The sequence below is a fragment of the Opisthocomus hoazin genome, unplaced genomic scaffold (genome assembly GCF_030867145.1).
Source record: "Opisthocomus hoazin isolate bOpiHoa1 unplaced genomic scaffold, bOpiHoa1.hap1 HAP1_SCAFFOLD_264, whole genome shotgun sequence".
In the NCBI taxonomy this organism is placed as follows: domain Eukaryota; kingdom Metazoa; phylum Chordata; class Aves; order Opisthocomiformes; family Opisthocomidae; genus Opisthocomus; species Opisthocomus hoazin.
This window is the reverse complement of record NW_027449079.1, coordinates 1-25045: the sequence shown is the minus strand read 5'-3', so window position 1 is coordinate 25045 and position 25045 is coordinate 1. Positions and strand designations below refer to the sequence as shown.

At 47.7% G+C, this 25045-nt stretch overlaps 1 protein-coding gene across 1 annotated transcript in view; it reads left to right on the top strand.

Annotated features, from left to right (window-relative positions):
* The window catches only part of LOC104338185 (mucin-5AC), a gene marked incomplete at both ends in the record, with an annotated part of 38435 nt that extends 18445 nt beyond the window's left edge, over positions 1-19990 (top strand). The window contains 14 exons of the mRNA XM_075412617.1: positions 267-1529; positions 3768-3845; positions 7188-7265; positions 10218-11215; positions 11963-12140; positions 12967-13150; positions 13360-13598; positions 14066-14240; positions 15354-15397; positions 16267-16389; positions 16997-17119; positions 17455-17500; positions 17913-18024; positions 19857-19990. Coding sequence (XP_075268732.1) covers positions 267-1529; positions 3768-3845; positions 7188-7265; positions 10218-11215; positions 11963-12140; positions 12967-13150; positions 13360-13598; positions 14066-14240; positions 15354-15397; positions 16267-16389; positions 16997-17119; positions 17455-17500; positions 17913-18024; positions 19857-19990 — 3775 coding nt within the window. The remainder of the gene's footprint in view (positions 1-266; positions 1530-3767; positions 3846-7187; positions 7266-10217; positions 11216-11962; positions 12141-12966; positions 13151-13359; positions 13599-14065; positions 14241-15353; positions 15398-16266; positions 16390-16996; positions 17120-17454; positions 17501-17912; positions 18025-19856) is intronic.
* Between the last annotated feature and the right edge of the window lie 5055 nt (positions 19991-25045).

Genomic DNA, 25045 nt, shown 5'->3' with positions numbered 1-25045 from the left:
CACACAACTCCACTGTGGCAACACAGTCTCCAACATCACCCACTACTGCCTCCACCATCCCACCATCAGTAATGACAACCACTGCTGGCACCACAAAACCAATACAAGGCACAACCACCATCGCAACCATCACCAGGGCCACCACCACCGGGACGTCTCCCCCTCCATCAGAAGGCACAACCACCACAACCACACCCACACCAACAGTGTCACACTCACACACTAGCACAGCCAGCACCTCCACGACAACAGCAGAAAGCACCAAAATGACCACAGAAACATCGGTTCCAACACATAGCCCCACTGTGTCAACACAGCCTTCAACATCACCCACTACTGCCTCCACCATCTCACCATCAGCAACTAGAACCGCCATTGGCACCATGGTTATCCCCAGTGCCACTGCCCCAACAACACAAGGCAGAACCATCCTCACGACCACCAGCAGGGCCAGCACCATAAAGACCTCTCCTCCCCCAACAGAAGGCACAACCACCACAACTACACCCACACCAACACTGCCCACCTCAGCAAGTAGCACTGCCACCACCTCCAACACCACAAACAGCTGCCAGCAGCGCTGTTCCTGGACACAGTGGTTTGACTTGGATTCCCCCAGCCCTGGTAGTGAAAATGGGGACACAGAGACATTTGAAAAAATCCGGGCTGCAGGGTATGCACTGTGCGACAATCCACAAGACATAAGGTGTCGTGCTATAGACTATTCTGACAAGATTGTGGCCATACTGGAACAGAAATTTGAGTGCAGCCTTGACACTGGTTTTGTGTGCAGAAATAAGGATCAAATCGCAAAATACCCAATGTGCTTCGACTACGAGATCAAGGTGCTCTGCTGTGATAGTCAACAGTGCCAGACGACACCACCATCAGCAGGAAACACTACAGGCTCCTCCACCACAGCCTATCCAGCACACACCACCAGTGTGGCAACACAGCCTCCAACATCAGCCACTACTGCCTCCACCACCCCACCATCAACAACAACAACCACCGCTGGCACCACGGTTGTCCACACTACCACTGCCCTGTCAACACAAGGCACTACCATCATCACGACCACCAGTAAGACTGGCACCACAAAGAACTCTCCTCCTTCAACAGAAGGCACAACCACCACAACCACACACACACCAACCGTGCCCACGTCATCCAGAAGCACCACAATGACCACAGCCACATCTGCTCCAACACACACCCTCACTGTGACAACACAGCATCCAACATTACCCACTACAGCCTCCACAATCCCACCGTCAACGACAACCACCACCTCTGGCACCACCCGGTTAACAGAAGGCACCACCCAGCCAACACAAGGCACAATCATCATCACGATCACCAGTAAGATCGGCACCACCAGGACCTCTACACCTCCAACAGCAGGCATAATCACATCCAGACCAACAGTCCCAAACACACATTCTAGCACTGCCAGCACCTCAAGGACCACTGCTGGAAGCACCACAATGACCAGGGACACATCTGCTCCAACATACACCGACAGTGTGGCAACACAGCCTCCAACATCACCCACTACAGCCTCCACAACCCCACCATCAACAACGACAACAACCGCTAGCACCACACGGTTAACACAAGGCACCACCAGGACAACACAAGGCTTAACCATCATCACGAACACCAGCAGGGGCAGCACCACCAGGACTTCTCCCCCTCCAACAGAAGGCACAACCACCACAACCACACCCACACCAACAGTGTCCCACTCACACACTAGCACTGCCAGCACCTCCACGACAACTGCAGAAAGCACCACAATGACCACAGAAACATCGGTTCCAGCACATAGCCCCACTGTGTCAACACAGCCTTCAGCATCACCCACTACTGCCTCCATCACCCCACCATCAACAACGACAACCACCGTTGGCACCACGGTTGTCCCCACTACCACTGCCCCAACAACACAAGGCACAACCATCATCTCGACCACCAGCAAGACCCACACCACCAGGACCTCTACGCCTCCAACAGAAGGCACAACCACCACAACCACACCCACACCAACAGTGTCCTACTCAGCCACTAGCACAGCCAGCACTTCCAGGACCACTGCAGGAAGCACCACTACCACCACAGCCACATCTCCTCCAAAACACACCACCAGTGTGGCAACACAGGAACCAACATCGCCCACTACTGCCTCCACTTTCCCACCATCAATAACGACAACAACCGCTGGCACCACCCGGTTAACACAAGGCACCACCCGGACAACACAAGGCACAACCATCATCACAAACACCAGCAGGGGCAGCACCACCAGGACCTCTCCCCCTCCATCAGAAGGCACAACCACCACAACCACACCCACACCAACAGTGTCCCACTCACACACTAGCACTGCCAGCACCTCCACGACAACTGCAGAAAGCACCACAATGACCACAGAAACATCGGTTCCAACACATAGCCCCACTGTGTCAACACAGCCTTCAGCATCACCCACTACTGCCTCCACCACCCCACCATCAACAACGACAACCACCGCTGGCACCACGATTGTCCCCACTACCACTGCCCCAACAACACAAGGCACAACCATCATCACGACCACCAGCAAGACCCACACCACAAGGACCTCTACGCCTCCAACAGAAGGAACAACCACCACAACCACACCCACACCAACAGTGTCCCACTCACACACTAGCACTGCCAGCACCTCCACGACAACTGCAGAAAGCACCACAATGACCACAAAAACATCGGTTCCAACACATAGCCCCACTGTGTCAACACAGCCTTCAGCATCACCCACTACTGCCTCCACCACCCCACCATCAACAACGACAACCACCGCTGGCACCACGATTGTCCCCACTACCACTGCCCCAACAACACAAGGCACAACCATCATCACGACCACCAGCAAGACCGACACCACCAGGACCTCTACGCCTCCAACAGAAGGAACAACCACCACAACCACACCCACACCAACAGTGTCCTACTCAGCCACTAGCACAGCCAGCACTTCCAGGACCACTGCAGGAAGCACCACTACCACCACAGCCACATCTCCTCCAAAACACACCACCAGTGTGGCAACACAGGAACCAACATCGCCCACTACTGCCTCCACTTTCCCACCATCAATAACGACAACAACCGCTGGCACCACCCGGTTAACACAAGGCACCACCCGGACAACACAAGGCACAACCATCATCACAAACACCAGCAGGGGCAGCACCACCAGGACCTCTCCCCCTCCATCAGAAGGCACAACCACCACAACCACACCCACACCAACAGTGTCCCACTCACACACTAGCACTGCCAGCACCTCCACGACAACTGCAGAAAGCACCACAATGACCACAGAAACATCGGTTCCAACACATAGCCCCACTGTGTCAACACAGCCTTCAGCATCACCCACTACTGCCTCCACCACCCCACCATCAACAACGACAACCACCGCTGGCACCACGATTGTCCCCACTACCACTGCCCCAACAACACAAGGCACAACCATCATCACGACCACCAGCAAGACCCACACCACAAGGACCTCTACGCCTCCAACAGAAGGAACAACCACCACAACCACACCCACACCAACAGTGTCCCACTCACACACTAGCACTGCCAGCACCTCCACGACAACTGCAGAAAGCACCACAATGACCACAAAAACATCGGTTCCAACACATACCCCCACTGTGTCAACACAGCCTTCAGCATCACCCACTACTGCCTCCACCACCCCACCATCAACAACGACAACCACCGCTGGCACCACGATTGTCCCCACTACCACTGCCCCAACAACACAAGGCACAACCATCATCACGACCACCAGCAAGACCCACACCACCAGGACCTCTACGCCTCCAACAAAAGGAACAACCACCACAACCACACCCACACCAACAGTGTCCTACTCAGCCACTAGCACTGCCAGCACTTCCAGGACCACTACAGGAAGCACCACTACCACCACAGCCACAGCTCCTCCAAAACACACCACCAGTGTGGCAACACAGGAACCAACATCGCCCACTACTGCCTCCACTTTCCCACCATCAATAACAACAACCGCTGGCACCACCCGCTTAACACAAAGCACCACCCGGACAACACAAGGCACAAACATCATCACGAACACCAGCAGGGGCAGCACCACCAGGACCTCTCCCCCTCCATCAGATGGCACAATCACCACAACCACTCCCACGCCAACAGTGTCCCACTCACACACTAGCACTGCCAGCACCTCCACGACAACTGCAAGAAGTACCCCAATGACCACAGAAACATCGGTTCCAACAAATAGCCCCACTGTGTCAACAAAGCCTTCAACATCACCCACTAATGCCTCCACCACCCCGCCATCAACAACGACAACCATCGCTGGCACCACAGTTGTCCCCACTACAACTGCCCCAACAACACAAGGCACAACCATCATCACGATCACCAGTAAGATCGGCACCACGAGGACCTCTACGCCTCCAACAGCAGGCATAATCACATCCAGACCAACAGTCCCAAACACACACTCTAGCACTGCCAGCACCTCAAGGACCACTGCAGGAAGCACCACTACCACCACAGCCACATCTCCTCCAAAACACACCACCAGTGTGGCAACACAGGAACCAACATCGCCCACTACTGCCTCCACTTTCCCACCATCAATAACGACAACAACCGCTGGCACCACCCGGTTAACACAAGGCACCACCCAGACAACACAAGGCACAACCATCATCACAAACACCAGCAGGGGCAGCACCACCAGGACCTCTCCCCCTCCATCAGAAGGCACAACCACCACAACCACACCCACACCAACAGTGTCCCACTCACACACTAGCACTGCCAGCACCTCCACGACAACTCTAAGAAGTACCACAATGACCACAGAAACATCGGTTCCAACACATAGCCCCACTGTGTCAACACAGCCTTCAGCATCACCCACTACTGCCTCCACCACCCCACCATCAACAACAACAACCACCGCTGGCACCACGATTGTCCCCACTACCACTGCCCCAACAACACAAGGCACAACCATCATCACGACCACCAGCAAGACCGACACCACCAGGACCTCTACGCCTCCAACAGAAGGAACAACCACCACAACCACACCCACACCAACAGTGTCCCACTCACACACTAGCACTGCCAGCACCTCCACGACAACTGCAGAAAGCACCACAATGACCACAGAAACATCGGTTCCAGCACATAGCCCCACTGTGTCAACACAGCCTTCAGCATCACCCACTACTGCCTCCACCACCCCATCATCAACAACGACAACCACTGTTGGCACCACGGTTGTCCCCACTACCACTGCCCCAACAACACAAGGCACAACCATCATCTCGACCACCAGCAAGACCCACACCACCAGGACCTCTACGCCTCCAACAGAAGGCACAACCACCACAACCACACCCACACCAACAGTGTCCTACTCAGCCACTAGCACTGCCAGCACTTCCAGGACCACTGCAGGAAGCACCACTACCACCACAGCCACATCTCCTCCAAAACACACCACCAGTGTGGCAACACAGGAACCAACATCGCCCACTACTGCCTCCACTTTCCCACCATCAATAACGACAACAACCGCTGGCACCACCCGGTTAACACAAGGCACCACCCGGACAACACAAGGCACAACCATCATCACAAACACCAGCAGGGGCAGCACCACCAGGACCTCTCCCCCTCCATCAGAAGGCACAACCACCACAACCACACCCACACCAACAGTGTCCGACTCACACACTAGCACTGCCAGCACCTCCACGACAACTGCAGAAAGCACCACAATGACCACAGAAACATCGGTTCCAACACATAGCCCCACTGTGTCAACACAGCCTTCAGCATCACCCACTACTGCTTCCACCACCCCACCATCAACAACGACAACCTCCGCTGGCACCACGATTGTCCCCACTACCACTGCCCCAACAACACAAGGCACAACCATCATCTCGACCACCAGCAAGACCCACACCACCAGGACCTCTACGCCTCCAACAGAAGGCACAACCACCACAACCACACCCACACCAACAGTGTACTACTCAGCCACTAGCACTGCCAGCACTTCCAGGACCACTGCAGGAAGCACCACTACCACCACAGCCACAGCTCCTCCAAAACACACCACCAGTGTGGCAACACAGGAATCAACATCGCCCACTACTGCCTCCACTTTCCCACCATCAATAACGACAACAACCGCTGGCACCACCCGGTTAACACAAGGCACCACCCGGACAACACAAGGCACAACCATCATCACAAACACCAGCAGGGGCAGCACCACCAGGACCTCTCCCCCTCCATCAGAAGGCACAACCACCACAACCACACCCACACCAACAGTGTCCCACTCACACACTAGCACTGCCAGCACCTCCACGACAACTGCAGAAAGCACCACAATGACCACAGAAACATCGGTTCCAACACATAGCCCCACTGTGTCAACACAGCCTTCAGCATCACCCACTACTGCTTCCACCACCCCACCATCAACAACGACAACCTCCGCTGGCACCACGATTGTCCCCACTACCACTGCCCCAACAACACAAGGCACAACCATCATCTCGACCACCAGCAAGACGCACACCACCAGGACCTCTACGCCTCCAACAGAAGGCACAACCACCACAACCACACCCACACCAACAGTGTCCTACTCAGCCACTAGCACTGCCAGCACTTCCAGGACCACTGCAGGAAGCACCACTACCACCACAGCCACATCTCCTCCAAAACACACCACCAGTGTGGCAACACAGGAACCAACATCGCCCACTACTGCCTCCACTTTCCCACCATCAATAACGACAACAACCGCTGGCACCACCCGGTTAACACAAGGCACCACCCGGACAACACAAGGCACAACCATCATCACAAACACCAGCAGGGGCAGCACCACCAGGACCTCTCCCCCTCCATCAGAAGGCACAACCACCACAACCACACCCACACCAACAGTGTCCCACTCACACACTAGCACTGCCAGCACCTCCACGACAACTGCAGAAAGCACCACAATGACCACAAAAACATCGGTTCCAACACATAGCCCCACTGTGTCAACACAGCCTTCAGCATCACCCACTACTGCCTCCAACACCCCACCATCAACAACGACAACCTCCGCTGGCACCACGATTGTCCCCACTACCACTGCCCCAACAACACAAGGCACAACCATCATCACGACCACCAGCAAGACCCACACCACCAGGACCTCTACGCCTCCAACAGAAGGCACAACCACCACAACCACACCCACACCAACAGTGTCCTACTCAGCCACTAGCACTGCCAGCACTTCCAGGACCACTGCAGGAAGCACCACTACCACCACAGCCACAGCTCCTCCAAAACACACCACCAGTGTGGCAACACAGGAACCAACATCGCCCACTACTGCCTCCACTTTCTCACCATCAATAACAACAACCGCTGGCACCACCCGCTTAACACAAGGCACCACCCGGACAACACAAGGCACAAATATCATCATGAACACCAGCAGGGGCAGCACCACCAGGACCTCTCCCCCTCCATCAGATGGCACAATCACCACAACCACTCCCACACCAACAGTGTCCCACTCACACACTAGCACTGCCAGCACCTCCACGACAACTGCAAGAAGTACCCCAATGACCACAGAAACATCGGTTCCAACAAATAGCCCCACTGTGTCAACAAAGCCTTCAACATCACCCACTAATGCCTCCACCACCCCGCCATCAACAACGACAACCATCGCTGGCACCACAGTTGTCCCCACTACAACTGCCCCAACAACACAAGGCACAACCATCATCACGATCACCAGTAAGATCGGCACCACGAGGACCTCTACGCCTCCAACAGCAGGCATAATCACATCCAGACCAACAGTCCCAAACACACACTCTAGCACTGCCAGCACCTCAAGGACCACTGCAGGAAGCACCACTACCACCACAGCCACATCTCCTCCAAAACACACCACCAGTGTGGCAACACAGGAACCAACATCGCCCACTACTGCCTCCACTTTCCCACCATCAATAACGACAACAACCGCTGGCACCACCCGGTTAACACAAGGCACCACCCAGACAACACAAGGCACAACCATCATCACAAACATCAGCAGGGGCAGCACCACCAGGACCTCTCCCCCTCCATCAGAAGGCACAACCACCACAACCACACCCACACCAACAGTGTCCCACTCACACACTAGCACGGCCAGCACCTCCACGACAACTCTAAGAAGTACCACAATGACCACAGAAACATCGGTTCCAACACATAGCCCCACTGTGTCAACACAGCCTTCAGCATCACCCACTACTGCCTCCACCACCCCACCATCAACAACGACAACCACAGCTGGCACCACGATTGTCCCCACTACCACTGCCCCAACAACACAAGGCACAACCATCATCACGACCACCAGCAAGACCGACACCACCAGGACCTCTACGCCTCCAACAGAAGGAACAACCACCACAACCACACCCACACCAACAGTGTCCTACTCAGCCACTAGCACTGCCAGCACTTCCAGGACCACTGCAGGAAGCACCACTACCACCACAGCCACAGCTCCTCCAAAACACACCACCAGTGTGGCAACACAGGAACCGACATCGCCCACTACTGCCTCCACTTTCCCACCATCAATAACAACAACCGCTGGCACCACCCGGTTAACACAAGGCACCACCAGGACAACACAAGGCACTAACATCATCACGAACACCAGCAGGGGCAGCACCACCAGGACCTCTCCCCCTCCATCAGATGGCACAACCACCACAACCACTCCCACGCCAACAGTGTCCCACTCACACACTAGCACTGCCAGCACCTCCACGACAACTGCAAGAATTACCCCAATGACCACAGAAACATCGGTTCCAACAAATAGCCCCACTGTGTCAACACAGCCTTCAACATTACCCACTACTGCCTCCACCACCCCACCATCAACAATGACAGCCACTGCTGGCACCACAGTTGTCCCCACTACCAATGCCCTAACAACACAAGGCACAACCATCATCACGACCACCAGCAAGACCCACACCACCAGGACCTCTACGCCTCCATCAGAAGGAACAACCACCACAACCACACCCACACCAACAGTGTCCTACTCAGCCACTAGCACTGGCAGCACTTCCAGGACCACTGCAGGAAGCACCACTACCACCACAGCCACATCTGCTCCAAAACACACCACCAGTGTGGCAACACAGGAACCAACATCACCCACTACTGCCTCCACCATCCCAATATCAGCAACGACAACCACCACTGGGACCACCCAGCCAACACAAGGCACAACCATCGTCACGACCACCAGCAGGGCCAGCACCACAAAGACCTCACCTTCTCCAACAGAAGGCATAACCACACCCACACCAACAGTGCCCACCTCACCCACTAGCACTGCCAGCAATCCCAGGACCACTGCAGGAAGCACCACAAAGACCACGGAAACACCTGCTCCAACACACACCCGCAGTGTGGCAACACAGGAACCAACAGCACCCACCACTGCCTCCACCTTGCCACCATCATTAACGACAACCACCACTGGCACTACCCGGTTAAGACCAGGCACCACCCAGCCAACAAAAGGCACTACCATCCTCACGATCACCAGCAAGATCGGCACCAAAAGGAGCACTGCCCCTCCATCAGAAGGCACAACCACCACAACCACACCCACACCAACAGTGTCCCACTCACCCACTAGCACTGCTAGCAGCTCCAGGACCATCGCAGGAAGCACCACAACCACCACAGCCACATCTCCTCCAAAACATACCCCCACTGTGGTAACACAGGAACCAACATCACCCATTACTGCCTCCACCTTCCCACTATCAGCAACAACAACCACCGCTAGCACCACCCGGTTAACACAAGGCACCAACCGGACAACACAAGGCACACCCATCATCACAACCACCAGTAAGGCCGGCACCACCAGGACCTCTCCCCCTCCATCAGAAGGCACAACCACCACAACCACACCAACACCAACAGTACCCAGCTCAACCTCTAGTACTGCCAACACCTCCAGGACCACCGCAGGAAGCACTACAACCACCACAACCACATCTCTTCCAACACACAAGTCCACGTTGTTAACACAGAAACCAACATCACCTACTACTGCCTCCACCATCCCACCATCAAGGACAACCACTGCTGGCTCCACCCGGCCAACACAAGGCACAACCATCATCACGACAACCAGCACGACCGGCACCACCCGGACCTTTCCCCCTGTGACAGCAGGAACAACCACCATCACCATACTCACGCCAACAGTGCCCACCTCACCCACTAGCACGGCCAGCAACTCCAGGACCACTACTGGAAGCTCCACAACCACCACAGCCATGTCTGCTCCAACACACACCTCCACTGTGGCAACACAGCCTTCAACATCACCCACTACTGCCTCCACCATCTCACCATCAGCAACTAGAACCGCCATTGGCACCATGGTTATCCCCAGTGCCACTGCCCCAACAACACAAGGCAGAACCATCCTCACGACCACCAGCAGGGCCAGCACCATAAAGACCTCTCCTCCCCCAACAGAAGGCACAACCACCACAACTACACCCACACCAACACTGCCCACCTCAGCAAGTAGCACTGCCACCACCTCCAACACCACAAACAGCTGCCAGCAGCGCTGTTCCTGGACACAGTGGTTTGACTTGGATTCCCCCAGCCCTGGTAGTGAAAATGGGGACACAGAGACATTTGAAAAAATCCGGGCTGCAGGGTATGCACTGTGCGACAATCCACAAGACATAAGGTGTCGTGCTATAGACTATTCTGACAAGATTGTGGCCATACTGGAACAGAAATTTGAGTGCAGCCTTGACACTGGTTTTGTGTGCAGAAATAAGGATCAAATCGCAAAATACCCAATGTGCTTCGACTACGAGATCAAGGTGCTCTGCTGTGATAGTCAACAGTGCCAGACGACACCACCATCAGCAGGAAACACTACAGGCTCCTCCACCACAGCCTATCCAGCACACACCACCAGTGTGGCAACACAGCCTCCAACATCAGCCACTACTGCCTCCACCACCCCACCATCAACAATGACAACCACTGCTGCCACCACCCGGTTAACACAAGGCACCACCAGGACAACACAAGGCACAACCATCATCACGACCACCAGCAGGGCCAGCACCACCAGGACCTCTCCCCCTCCATCAGAAGGCACAACCACCACAACCACACCCACACCAACAGTGCCCACCTCACCCACTAGCACTGCCAGCACCTCCAGGACCACTGCAGGAAGCACCACAGTGACCACTGTCACATATGCTCCAACACACAACTCCACTGTGGCAACACAGTCTCCAACATCACCCACTACTGCCTCCACCACCCCACCATCAACAACGACAACCACTGCTGGCACCACAAAACCAATACAAGGCACAACCACCATCGCAACCATCACCAGGGCCACCAGCACCGGGACGTCTCCCCCTCCATCAGAAGGCACAACCACCACTCCCACACCAACAGTGTCACACTCACACACTAGCACAGCCAGCACCTCCACGACAACTGCAGGAAGCACCACAACGACCACGGAAACATCGGTTCCAACACATAGCCCCACTGTGTCAACACTGCCTTCAGCATCACCCACTACTGCCTCCACCACCCCACCATCAACAACAACAACCATCGCTGGCACCACGGTTGTCCCCACTACCACTGCCCAAACAACACAAGGCACAAGTATCCTCACGACCACCAGCAAGACTGGCACCACCAGGACCTCTATGAGTGCATCAGAAGGCACAACCACCACAACCACACCCACACCAACAGTGTCCCACTCACAAACTAGCACTGGCAGCACCTCAAGGACCACTGCAGGAAGCACCACAATGACCACGGACACATCTGCTCCAACGCACACCCACAGTGTGGAATCACAGCCTCCAACAGCACCCACTACTGCCTCCACCATCCCACCATCAACAATGACAACAACCGCTGGCACCACAGTTGTCCCCACTACCACTGCCCCAACAACACAAGGCACAAACATCATCACGACCACCAGCAAGACTGGCACCACCAGGACCTCTCCCTCTCAATCAGAAGGTACAACCACCACAACCACATACACACCAACAGTGCCCACCTCACCCTCTAGCACTGCCAGCACCTCCAGGACCACTGCAGGAAGCACCACAAAGACCACAGACACATCTGTTCCAACGCACACCCCTAGTGTGGCAACACAGCCTCCAACATCACACACTACTGCCTCCACTCTCTCCCAACCAGGAAGTACAAGCACTGTAGGTGGTACAGATAATCTTCCAACATCTGTTTCTTCTACTGGAGGAAGTACTGTTACCACTGTTTTTTCCAGAAGTTTCACTACTACAATTGTCCCAGGTATGTCATCATGTATTTCTGGAAAGGTTACAAGCAGCTTTTTCAGTAGAACAACATCTTTATCATTGTCTTCTGTGACTTCTTCCTCTATCATCCTTTTGTTTTCCAGCACATAAACCACTTTTTTATCTATCTGTCCCTCTGGTACTATTATCTGTTAGACAAGCTTGTGAGTGGACCCCATAGCTTGATATTACTTATCCTGAACTTGACAGAGTCTCTGGCAACTTTGAAACTTTTTAAAACATTAGAGCTGAATGTCATAGGAGTTGCCAAATTCTAGATAATACTCAGCATAAAGCTAAAAGATTTCTACAACCTGCACTTAGCAGTAGGCCAAATAGATGCATGCAAGAAAATCGTTGGCTTGATTTGCAGAATGTTGAACGGTCCTCTCCAATATGTTAAAATTATGATATCAAAATGTTGTGCTGCAAACTAAAGCGTGTCTTGTGCTCAACAGTAGCTACAACTGGTACATCATTATCAAGTCATATTACTACAAGCACTTCTGCAATCTTCAGTTCTTCCCCCAGCACACTTGTCACAACAGAAGCAAGTACATATGTTACATCAAGCAGAACAACTCCATGTTTTTGCCACGTGTTTGGTAATTTTTTTTCACCTGGTAAGTGTCTTATTTTATGGTTATAAAAATTTTCATAAGCAATATAAACCCTTGATACTCTATTCAATTAAAGATAACAATTCACACTGATCCAAAGAGAGAACTTTTTATACACGAATACATTTTATATTTTCACAATACTTTCTTGAGTTTTTTCGCCTAAGTATTTTCATCAGTCTTTTAATTTCTCCTCCAATTTTCTTCTACAGGGGAAGTGGTATACAACAGAACAGACAGAGCCGGCTGTAGTTTTTATGCACTTTGCAGTAAGGAATGCGAAATTGACCCGTTCCAGGGGCCATGTCCTTCGACAACTCCTTTTACTTCAGTCACCTGGGAAGCCACAACATCCACAGAACATGTATCTGCTTCTGTCTCATCAACCACAGCAACATCCCTCACTACTTCAGTAGAAAGAAACTGTACTGATGTCAATCCTCCACGAAAGGTGGTTCCCCTCATTGTTTTCTAATATACAACCACTGTAAAATGAGCCAAATTTCTGTCCTGTAATAGCCATTTCCAGCCAACCTGTATATATTTCAATAACAAAGTTTGCCATGTTACCAATGACCTGACAGCATAGAATTCTTCAACCTGGCATTACCAGGCTTTTAAGTAATCTGGAGACAGAAAAGGTCAGTAATACCATGGTAGAGACGTTTTCTTTTAAGAAAAGACATTTAAATGACATAGGAATAAGTAGACCAGCTATGAAAGTGTTAAAACATCATTCTTTCTACACAGAAGAAAATTCCGTGATTGTTCTTAGCTTGCCTGCTCTTAAGGCCTGAAATCAAGTGCTAAGAAAACTCTTATCTGAACTGTCTACCAATTTTGAGAGTATATCTCAAGTTGAAACAGAACAGCTAGGGTGAGAGAGCACTTAAGAATAAATCATTTACGTATTTTCAGCCTGGAGACAACTGGATAAGTGAATGCCAGAAGTGTGTCTGTGATCCCCTCAATGCTACTGTACAATGCCAGCCGCTGTTATGCCAAACAGTTCAGACACCAGTTTGTGACCTAGGATTTGTTTCCATGCCTGTACTAACATCAAAAGACCAATGTTGTCCTGAACTTGAATGCAGTAAGTATTAAAAATACATATATAATTACCAGGCTACACATCCTGGTGAATTACATTTGCCCTTCTGTTAATATCTAAGCAAGTTCTTCATGTATCACAATAACAGCAAAACCTTCCTTAAATTGTTCTGGCTCAGTGAACATGCATCGACTTTTTGCTAAATATGCATTAGAAGTTTGTTTAAAAACAAAATGTTATTTTCAGTGAAGCTTGCTGAGAGAATTGGAATGGGTGGGAGAGCAGGATAATGCTTTGAACCTTCAGGTGGTCTATGTAGCTCAGCTATCTATGTATCTGTAATTATAAAGGTTATTAATGCATTTTATTCAATGTTATTAATGTAACATTGCAGCACATTAACCTTAGCCTAACTGTAGCTAAACTAAGATGCATAAGCACAAGAATAAGCCAGCAGAAAGCTTTGCAGTTAACTACAAAAGCAAGTAACACGAAGCAATAATACAAAGTGAATTATAATCAGTAACTACATTGTCAATGTATGAAAAATAATAATGAAACCTACACTGTAGTTGAATGCCCATGAAAATTTAAAAATCCAAGTTATATATGTTTCTTTATATACATAATTTTTATATACATGTATTTTTATACATATATACTTATACAAATTATAAAAAGAAAAAAGCAGCCATAAATTAAGCCCAAAACAGGAAGGTCAGAACAAAGGAACAGCCAAGTTTGAAGTAGTTGTGTGAAAGACACAAATGATCTCTGCCATGTTGTCAAATTATTTATATTACCATGGTAAGAATACCTTTTCTCAGCTCAGAGTCAATCTTCCATCCAAACCATGATCTGAGAGGTCATAAAGAATCAATCACAAAGGCATCTTTGAAGGTTACTGGACTTCTAGGGCTCAAAGAGGGAACAACTAATTTAATCTGAAGTGAACCTGATATCAAGAGGGCAAAAAAGGGATTTTACTTGAATAGCTCAAGTTTGAAGACATTCATCCTCAACTTTTCTAGCTATATTTCAAAGATGAAACTTCACTTAAATTTCCAGCTATACTCATCATGAGGTCTAAGCTTGACTTCTCAGGGAGTCTCACAGTTTGAGTTCACTCAGGGTTTTTTTGGTTTTGTTTTTCAGAACAAATTCCTGGCATCTGTGTGATTAACGGTACCATATACATGGTAAGAATGTTATACCTCTAGTGGTATATTGCTGGAAGTGAAACGTACGCCCTTTCTACCAAAATTAGCTTTTGAGAAAGTGTTTTTCCCAGTACATGTTTTTTTATCTCTGGCTTTTAACTGAAATGTGGGGTTTTTTCTAATGTCAAAAAAAAAAATTGTCACGGAAGAATAGAACATGTAGCATAAAAGAAAAGTGTACCATTTTTAGTGATGTACTTTCTTTTTAAACTCTCTCCCACTTCTGGAATTAACAAATTTTCCAAACGAGCTGATCAGTAGCCCAAACTCAACTACTTTCTGAAATGAGACCAGAGAACCTTCAAAAATAAAGCTAGGATTTTTGCTTTAATTGATACCTAAATCTTTTGCCAACATTGGTACTTTGGTCATCTAGTCAACATTTAAACATTAGCACTGGAGCCTTTTGGGGGTATATTTCCAAAAGACTAAAATCCATGTGTAAATTTGTATCTCTGCTTATGCATCTGCATATGTATCCAGTTATTTTAATCTCCTTTTTTAAATTACAACTGTTTTATAACCACTGAATATGACTTACCTGGAAAAATAATTCTTAAATGGAGCATTGAAAAGCTGGTAAAACAATGAGGCATTACAAACTAGTCTTATCTACATTTTTTTAATTTACTTTTCTCTTTTCTATTGCTTCATTTAGTTTCCTCCTAACATGTGCTTTCTGGCAAGGCATAAAGCCAACTTTATATTCAAAGAGAGCTGAAGAACTCAGTTGCACATGCATTTCAGCAACCATAATGGTTCTCTGCAATGCTTTCAACTCTGCCTATACATTATACAGAAACTGTTGCCATTTGGGTTTGGTTGGGGTTTTTTTTTATATCTTTCAGGTTGGAATGTCAACAGTAACCAATTCATGTCAGAACTGTACCTGCAGTTCTGAGACAGATCCAGTGACTCATGCAAATACTGTGCATTGCGAAGCAGTTCAATGTGAAACATCTTGCCCACTGGTGAGTTCAGATTCTATAGGCTGCCCACTCAGCTCTCAGTTACCAGAGTTCTCCATCACCAACTCAACCTACTTTCTCTTTCATCTCCTTGTGAGTAGGGTTATCAATATATGACAGAGGATGGAGAGTGCTGTGGGAAGTGTATTGAAGTATCTTGCACAATCAAATTAAGTAACAACACTGTTCACGTGCTCAATGTAAGTATTCCTTTCATTTTCAGATTTCTTTATTACCAACACAGGCTAGAACAGCTAAGAGTAAACTCACATGCCTTACTCGTAAAAATGAAATTAACACTGAAATTACTCTAAAAACAACACAGTAGCATTCTGAATTGAATGCTTACTTGGAATAATAAACTCTTGATGTGTGTGGTTAACTGGGCAACGGTTTCTAATTTGTGGTGTGAGTGTTCAGATTCAGGATTTAAACTTTCAAGTTAGCCACAGTGTGCAAAATTTTGCTTTTGCCACTTGAAAGTAGTTTAGAAGCATCTGAGAATCTTTGAGGTGTGACAACTTAATTAGCTCAGGCATTTTCGAAGTAATCATACTATACGTCATTGCAATTAAAAAAGTAATTGTTTTCTTTTCTTATAAAATCTTAGGTTGATGAGATCCTGCCACTTGATAATTGCAGCCATTACAAATGTGAAAAAATTGAAGATCAATTTGTTGCAGTCCAAACTAAAAAAGTATGCCCCGAGTACGACCCAGGAGAGTGCGATCCTGTAAGTTTTAATCAATTCTTCACCAGCTGAATGCACTTTAAATGAACAAGGCAGGGCAAGGAAGAATACGACAAATCATTTTCACTAAAGTTGCAAGAATATCTTAAGAATGGAATTAATCTTGCTGTAACATCAGTAATAAGAAAAGCCCAGTGTTTTTACATGAGGCTACAAGGATTCAAGACTTCTATTGTGGGGACAGTAAGACACCCACGGTTTCATTCAGTGTTCCTCACAGAGGAGCCTTCTGCCCAGTATCAGTAATGTTAATTCATATTGATACTCATGGCTGTCATCTGCACATTAATACAAATCCTCCTGCTTTACTTTGCAAGGATGAAGCAGAAACTACTCACGATGGATGCTGCAAAATATGTAAACGTAAGTAATGCTGTGTTCATGCTTTTTGCTTGAAGAGCCCTGTAATTAACTTCTATCTTTGAGTGGTGCAAGGATTCTTCACTCCCCCAGTTTTCACTTATTCTATTTATCAAGACCCTGTGTTTCACTATCAATTCAAAAAGAAGAAGCAAATTTCTTTTACTGATACTGAACACCACAAGTCAAACTACCAATGCTTAAGCCTCCACATTATCTTCCAAAGACACTGTACAACTGAGATCAAAGAATAACCTGAAAACTCCAGATACATTACACAGTATCCCCCACACACTGTCACATACTGCAGATCCTCAATAATCAGACATCATACACCTTGAAACTGTTTTAATATTCAGTTAGCTCTGAGCTAGAGATTTGACGTATGTGTTCTTTCTCCCCTCTTTTTACGAAGCCACAAACTGCAAACCGTACAGCAAAAAAACTGTGATCAGCCATGATGACTGTGAATCTTCTGAACCTGTTGAGCTGGCATATTGTGAAGGAACTTGTCCTGGCTCCTCAGTGTAAGTTCCAAAAATGTAATTTAGCATCTCTATGGCTTCCTTTACACTGGTCTCTCAAGTTAATCAATCACCTAAGAGTACTGAGGGAGCTGGCAGAAGTGCTCACCAAGCCACTTTCAATCATTTGTCAGCAGTCCTGGCTAACAGGGGAGGTACCAGTTGACTGGAGGTTAACAAATGTGACGCCCATCTACAAGAAGGGCTGGGAGGAGGATCCAGGGATCTACAGGCCTGTCAGACTGATCTCGGTCCTTGGGAAGGTTATGGAGTAGATCATCGTGAATGCCATCACACAGCATGTACCGGACAACCAGGTGATCAGGCCCAGTCAACATGGATTTATGAAAGGCAGGTCCTGCTTGACTAAGCTTCTATGACAAGGCGACCTGTTTAATGGATGAGGTAAAGGCTGTGGATGTTGTTTACCTTGACTTTAGTAAAGCCTTTGACACTGTTTCCCACAGCATCCTCCTGGAGAAACTCATTGCTCATGGCTTGGATGGGCTTACTCTTAGCTGGGTAAAAAACTGTCTGGATGGCTGGCCCAAAGAGTTGTGGCATTAATGGAGTTAAATCCAGATCGCTTCCAGTCACAAGTGATATTCCCCAGGGTGCAGTACTGGGGCCAGATCTGTTTAGTATCTTCATCAATGATCTGGATGAGCGGATTGAGTGCTCCCTCAGTAAGTTTGCAGATGACACCGAGTTGGGTGGGAGTGTCGATCTGCTTGAGGGTAGGAAGGCGCTGCAGAGGGATCTGGACAGACTGACTTGATGGGCCAAGGTCAGTTGTATGAGGCTCAACAAGGACAAGTGCTGGGTCCTACACTTGGGTCACAACAACCCCACGCAATGCTGCAGGCTTGGGGAGGAGTGTCTGGAAAGCTGCCCAGCAGAAAAGGACCTTGGGGTGTTGGTTGACAGCTGGCTGAACATGAGCCAGCAGTGTGCCCAGGTGGCAAAGAAGGCAAACGGCATCCTGGCTTGTATCAGGAATAGTGTGGCCAGCAGGAGTAGGGAGGTGATCGTGCCCCTGTACACGGCACTGGTGAGGTCGCACCTGGAGTACTGTGTGCAGCTGTGGGCCCCTCACTACAAGAAATACATTGAGTTGCTGGAGAGTGTCCAAAGCAGAGCAACAAAGCTGGTGAAGGGTCTAGAGAACAAGTCTTCTGAGGAGCAGCTGAGGGAAGCTGGGGCTGTTTAGTCTGGAGAGGAGGCGGCTGAGGGGAGACCATATCACTCTCTACAACTACCTGAAAGGAGGCTGTAGTGAGGCAGGTGTTGCTCTCTTCTCCCAAGCAACAAGTGACAGGACACGAGGAAACAACTTCAGGCTGCATCAGGGGAGGTTTAGATTGGATATTAGGAAAAATGTCTTCACTGAAAGGGTTGTCAAGCATTGGAACAGGCTGCCCAGGGAAGTGCTTGAGCCACCACCCCTGGAAGTATTTAAAAGATGTGTAGACATGGCACATAGGGATATAGCTCAGTGGTGGACTTAGCAGTGCTAGGTTTATTGTTGGACTCAATGATCTTAAGGGTCTTTTTCCAACCTGAATGATTCTGTGATTGCACAATAGCAATAAAGTTAATACATTTATATAATCCCATTGAGCGGAATCAGACTCAATGGAAGCAAGAGCAGTTTCACTATTGAAGAGACATGGAATTAAAATCACATTCATAAGTGTGTGAGTGGGAGGGATGAAGAGAGGATAAAAAAAACCCACTCCCAAAACTCCCAATAAACCCCAAAACAAACATCACTGGAGGGTTTCTCTGTGACAGTTTATAATCAGAAGATATTTTCTTTTCCTGCTGGAACATAGGTATTCTCTTGAAGCAAACCAGATGCAATATGAGTGTAGCTGCTGTCGGGAGTACAGCAGCCAAACAAGAGAGGTGACCCTGACTTGCCAAAATGGAACAAGCATAAGTTATAACTACATCTACGTGGAACAATGTCAGTGTACGAATGCATGCACTTCAGAAACCTCTGCAACATATGACTCCCAATCGAAAACAACTGTAGCATACGGTTTCCAGTATCAGCAGGAGAAAGAGATGTTCTTTGGAAGAAGAAAACGGAGATCCTAGGGAAGCTGCAATCATGTTTTCCTCAGAATAACTTGCGCTCCTTCTTCAACAGATCTTATGTCAGTTTCTGTTTTTTCTCATCTCTTACTCATTAAAAAAAAAATCAAATAATGAAATCTTGGCTTTTTTTTCTGAAATATATTTCAATTTGATCACGAAAATCACATTTTGGGGAAAAAGGTTTAAGCAGTGTCTCAAAAAGAAAATCAGAAAATATTGTAGCTACCTTGCACTTAACTCTTGTGCGTAGAGAAGGCTTTATTGCCAGTCATTTTAATGGATGCAATAGTCCTAACAGACCTCACAATGACAGGTACAAGACCGGTTTCTTGTTCATTTTGTCTCTTATTTGATCAATAAAACTGTCAGCGTTTTTCAGCTTCAGTGACTGTTCAATACCCATCTTCATTAACTAAATGATGGAGAGTCCAATGGCGTCAGGGACTTTTCTAACTCCGATGGGTATATTCTCTAGCAGCCTTTGGGAATGAAGATGCTCTCAAAACCTATTTACTGCGTCAGGTTAAATTCACCCACTCAACTCGAAATAGCACTGCTCACCAGCATAAAAGGTAGAGATAAAAAAAACCCTCATTTGCTCACAGTATTCTAGTTGCCAAGATGGTGTGATAACAGGCAGGTTGTAGCTTGTTCTCCCTGTAATTGGTGGAGAGGTCCAGAAGACAAATATTAAAAAAAAAGGAGGGAAAACTTCATTCATCACTACCATTTCATGTTTTAGATCAAAAGGTATCTGGCTGTAGAAATCAGCACTTGCTTCTTCAGTTGAAGAAACAAATCCTACATATGAATGAAAGCTCTAATTAGTTGAAGAATACTTAAGGTGAAGTCAATGAAGGCAGGGAATTCAGAAAATTCTCCTGCTTGTTATTTTATCAATATTTGCAAATAAGTTCAGGATATGATTTTAAACTGTGCATTTGTTTCCTCTGCTATCTAAGATATTTTGAATGGATTTACACTACTCAGAAAATTGGCTGCCTTTTCCCACAGTAGTTCATCATGTTGACCTGAACTGTTTGCAGCACTCACCTTATCAACAGCTGTTATAATACAAAGCCTGAAACCTGCCCTGAAGGCTTGGCTGAAAAACAAAGGAGGAACTGTTTGATCAAATCATTGCACATTTTATACGTGTGTATTTAGCAGTGAAATTCAATCCCTGAACAAAATCAGCAGAGTCCTATCTACTGGCCTTCACAGGCATGACCTGATATCTTATTAGGATTAACCAGAGGGGAGAAGTAGGCAGGTTTGTAAGCTTCGCCCTTTACTGCTGAACTCCATCCACCTCTCAGCTATCCATGGTTTGTCTGTCCGACAGCAGGTAACCAGGCTCCAGGCAGGGTTACTAGCTGTGAGTGGAGCAGACAGGTGTACCACTCCCTGCACCTTCTCTGAGCCAGGAATACGCCACTTTTCACTGGGGACCTGGGCTGAAGCCAGACCAGCTGTGCACCAGCAGTTCTACAGTTTCACCACTGCATCCTCAGACCCTAGACACCAGGCATTGCTATGAGGAGACATCCAAACAGTACTGAACAGAGCAACCACTGGGTCAAGCAGTTGGACAACTTCAGCATAGCTTCCCAAGTTTCTGGCTTCCAGAGGGTTTAGCACTTTGGGCATAGCACCATAAGAACAGAGGGAGCCTGATGGGATCTAGAACTGGACTGCAGTGAAAAAACAGCACTGCTGGCTGTAGGAGCGCTTCCTGTGCGAGAGGCATTCACATCTGCCAGCCATGCTAGACCTGGCGTTATAATGCAGAGCTAGCAATACTAATCCAAGCTAGACAAATTGATGAGTGCAGAGCTGACAGGTCAGGGCGCAGAGCGCAAACAACCCAGCGACACTTCTGTAACATATAACAAACAAACATCTGTAAGTGCTTCTGAAAGTTGGCTTTGAGTTCAGACTGAAGTCAATGAAATCTGTGTGCTTTCCACTCTACCTCCGTAACTCCCTAGTCCCTACGTTCTGAGCACTGTGTTCACCACTTAAAAAGCTTCCCTAACATTTTCTGGTCTACAGGCTTCCCTCAACAATTAAAAGCACTGTATTAACATGTTCGCAGTATATTCCAAGTCTAAAGCTGCCCTCTAACGGTCATTATTCTGCTCTAAAGAAAACTAAACCAGGAACCCTTAGTTCCACTGGAAACATCAAGCCTTGCAAAGCATGTTCATCCACAGATCAATTGCATTAGCATGTAAAAATCTTTATTTTAAATTCCCGAATTATGGAAGATGTAGAGGCTATTTCTCAAAGCTGAACATCACATTATTTCCAGGTAGCTGATCAGTTACCCATTAGTTTAATTTCAAGATGCCATTGCAATCCTCAAGTGTTCATGTACCGCATTCATAAAATAGAAAAATCAGCACCACATTTCACTGTTTACAAGAGGTAATCTTGATTAGTGGGTTTTTTAGGGGGTTTGAGTTATTTTGGTTTAATTTTTTTTTCTTTGAAAACTAGCCCAGAGCAGAAACAGAATTTTCTCTGTTCTCCTTAGAATACAGCTTCCATTTTTTAAGGGAAATTATTTTTGTACCTTTTTCTCTCAAACCTACACAGAAGAAAACCAAGGAATTTGCATGTTAAGTAAACAGGATTCAGGAGGAGATAAACATGTAGATTTCTCTCTGGAGCAAATGCTATACTACAATTACAAATCTAAATAACCTCTAGTAACTACGTCAAAGCAGAGAAATTAGCTAAATAGGAAAACATGAAGACATACATTTGTTTTATACACAAGAAGTTACCATTTATGTTAAAATATATCTATTCTGTATTCTGTCAAGTTCCTAGAACTTGAAATTATAAAATGCATGTATGCCTTAATTTTACAGAAAAATTTCCAAATATGTTAAATGTACAATTATAGCAGCAAAATAGTTCCAGTTATAGAACTACAGATTAATAAATAATATTTAAAACCAGAGGTAGTACATAATACAAAACAAATCCTGAGCTCTTTCTTGTCATTTCCACGGGGTATTAATCAGAAAGTGCTCACTTTTCATCCTATGATATTTAACATAATCAAATATACTGATGCTTCCCTAAAAATTACCATAGAAAAGCATTTACCTACATCAGGGAACAGAACATTCATTTTTCTTTTCCACCAACTAGTCAGTCACAGACACTACTGCATTAGGGAATGTTCTGTAGTAATATACACGTATATGGTGAAACTACCCAGTTGGTACATTTTATTGATGTGTCAACATAATGCCTTTTAAAGAAAATCTGTCGACCATACTGAGAATCTTAAACAGCTCATTGAATAAAATATCCCACTGTGAATAAAACCATCTACAGGCTTGATTGTCTGATGATCTAAACTGGGCAAACATGAAAGTTATGCTGCTGTTCTGTAAAAGTCAGTGCATTTGTGGAACTGTAATACTTAACCACATGAAAGACAATTGTTAAGTTTTAAATTAAATTGATATCTATAATACATACCCAGAGTCCATAAGGTGGAGGACGGAATTCAATATCACTAACAATCTAAACTGGGTAAGATAGCTGTACAACATTCATATGCAGGGTCCTTTATCTCCCAGTCCAAATTGGTGACCTATGCTTGCTCTAGGCTTTCCAAAACAGAAAAGCCAACAACATTCAAAATAGCCAAATTGTTTTGGTTTCGGCTGCCGCCAGCAACAAAAGCGCCACGCGGCTGCCCCTCCCCCCGCTGCGGTGCGGAGGAGAATGGAAAGAAACAGGCAGAAACCTGTGGGTCGGGATAAGGGCAGTTTAACAGAACAGCAAACAAATGGAACAGCAACAACAACAATACAGATAAGGAGAAAACACAGAACAAACCGCACGACCCCACACAGGCGTTCTCCCAAACAGGACCGGCGTCGCACGCTCCCGAGCCGCGAGTGAGTTCCCGCCGCGCCGCCCTCCCCACCGGAACCCAGCATGACGGCACATGGTATGGAATACCCGGCTCTGTTTGGCCAGGTTGGGGTTGGGTCAGCCCACCCGGCTGTGCCCCTTCCTGGATTCCAGTGACAATTAACCCTGTCCTGGCCAAACCCAGGACATTATCCACCCCTTATTCCATACCATCTATGTCATGCCCAGGTCCCCCATTGTCCAGTTGATCACCACCACTTCTCCTGTCTCCAGATATCATTCCCTTAGTCTATGGATCATCACTCTAAAGTGTCCGCTGAGTTCATTTAATCCACGACTTCGGGCTCCATCTGTCGTAATGGTGTCCTGTGGCAGGAGAGGTGATGTGTGGTGATGGGCGGTCACTTGCTGCATCCGGAGCTCACAGTCTGCAGGAGATGTTGATCTTCATGAAGTTGTTGGGTGCCAGTTATTGAAAACCAGGTCCAGTTCCATCATCGCTGTACTCTGCTAGGTGTTCATCAAAAAAGTCCATGCTTCTTTAATCTGGATGATTCTTACTATGCTACTACTGGTACAACACATAACAATTATAACAGTGATAACTGACAGCGACAGGGTTATTTAACAATTAACTTCATACATTTTATTTATTGACTATTCTCACCCAAAATCAAATCCCCATGAGGTACACATTGGACTTCCCCATCCTTCCGCATTACCCACCAGGTACACCCAGGTCCTTGAGCAAAAGCAATCCCGCGGACAAGCTTGCCTTTGCCCGAGGCAGGACTAACCCAAACCGTCTTCCCTAACATGTTCCGCATGTGCACTACAGGGACTTTATCCCCTTCTACAGGGCGCTGAGGTTTTGACTGGGCAGGACCAGCCCGGTTGGTGGACCCTCTGGTGTTAACCAACCAGGTGGCCTTTGCTAAATGAGTATCCCAGTTTTTGAAAGTCCCACTCCCCATTGCTCTCAAAGTGGTTTTTAGCAGCCCATTGTACCGTTCGATCT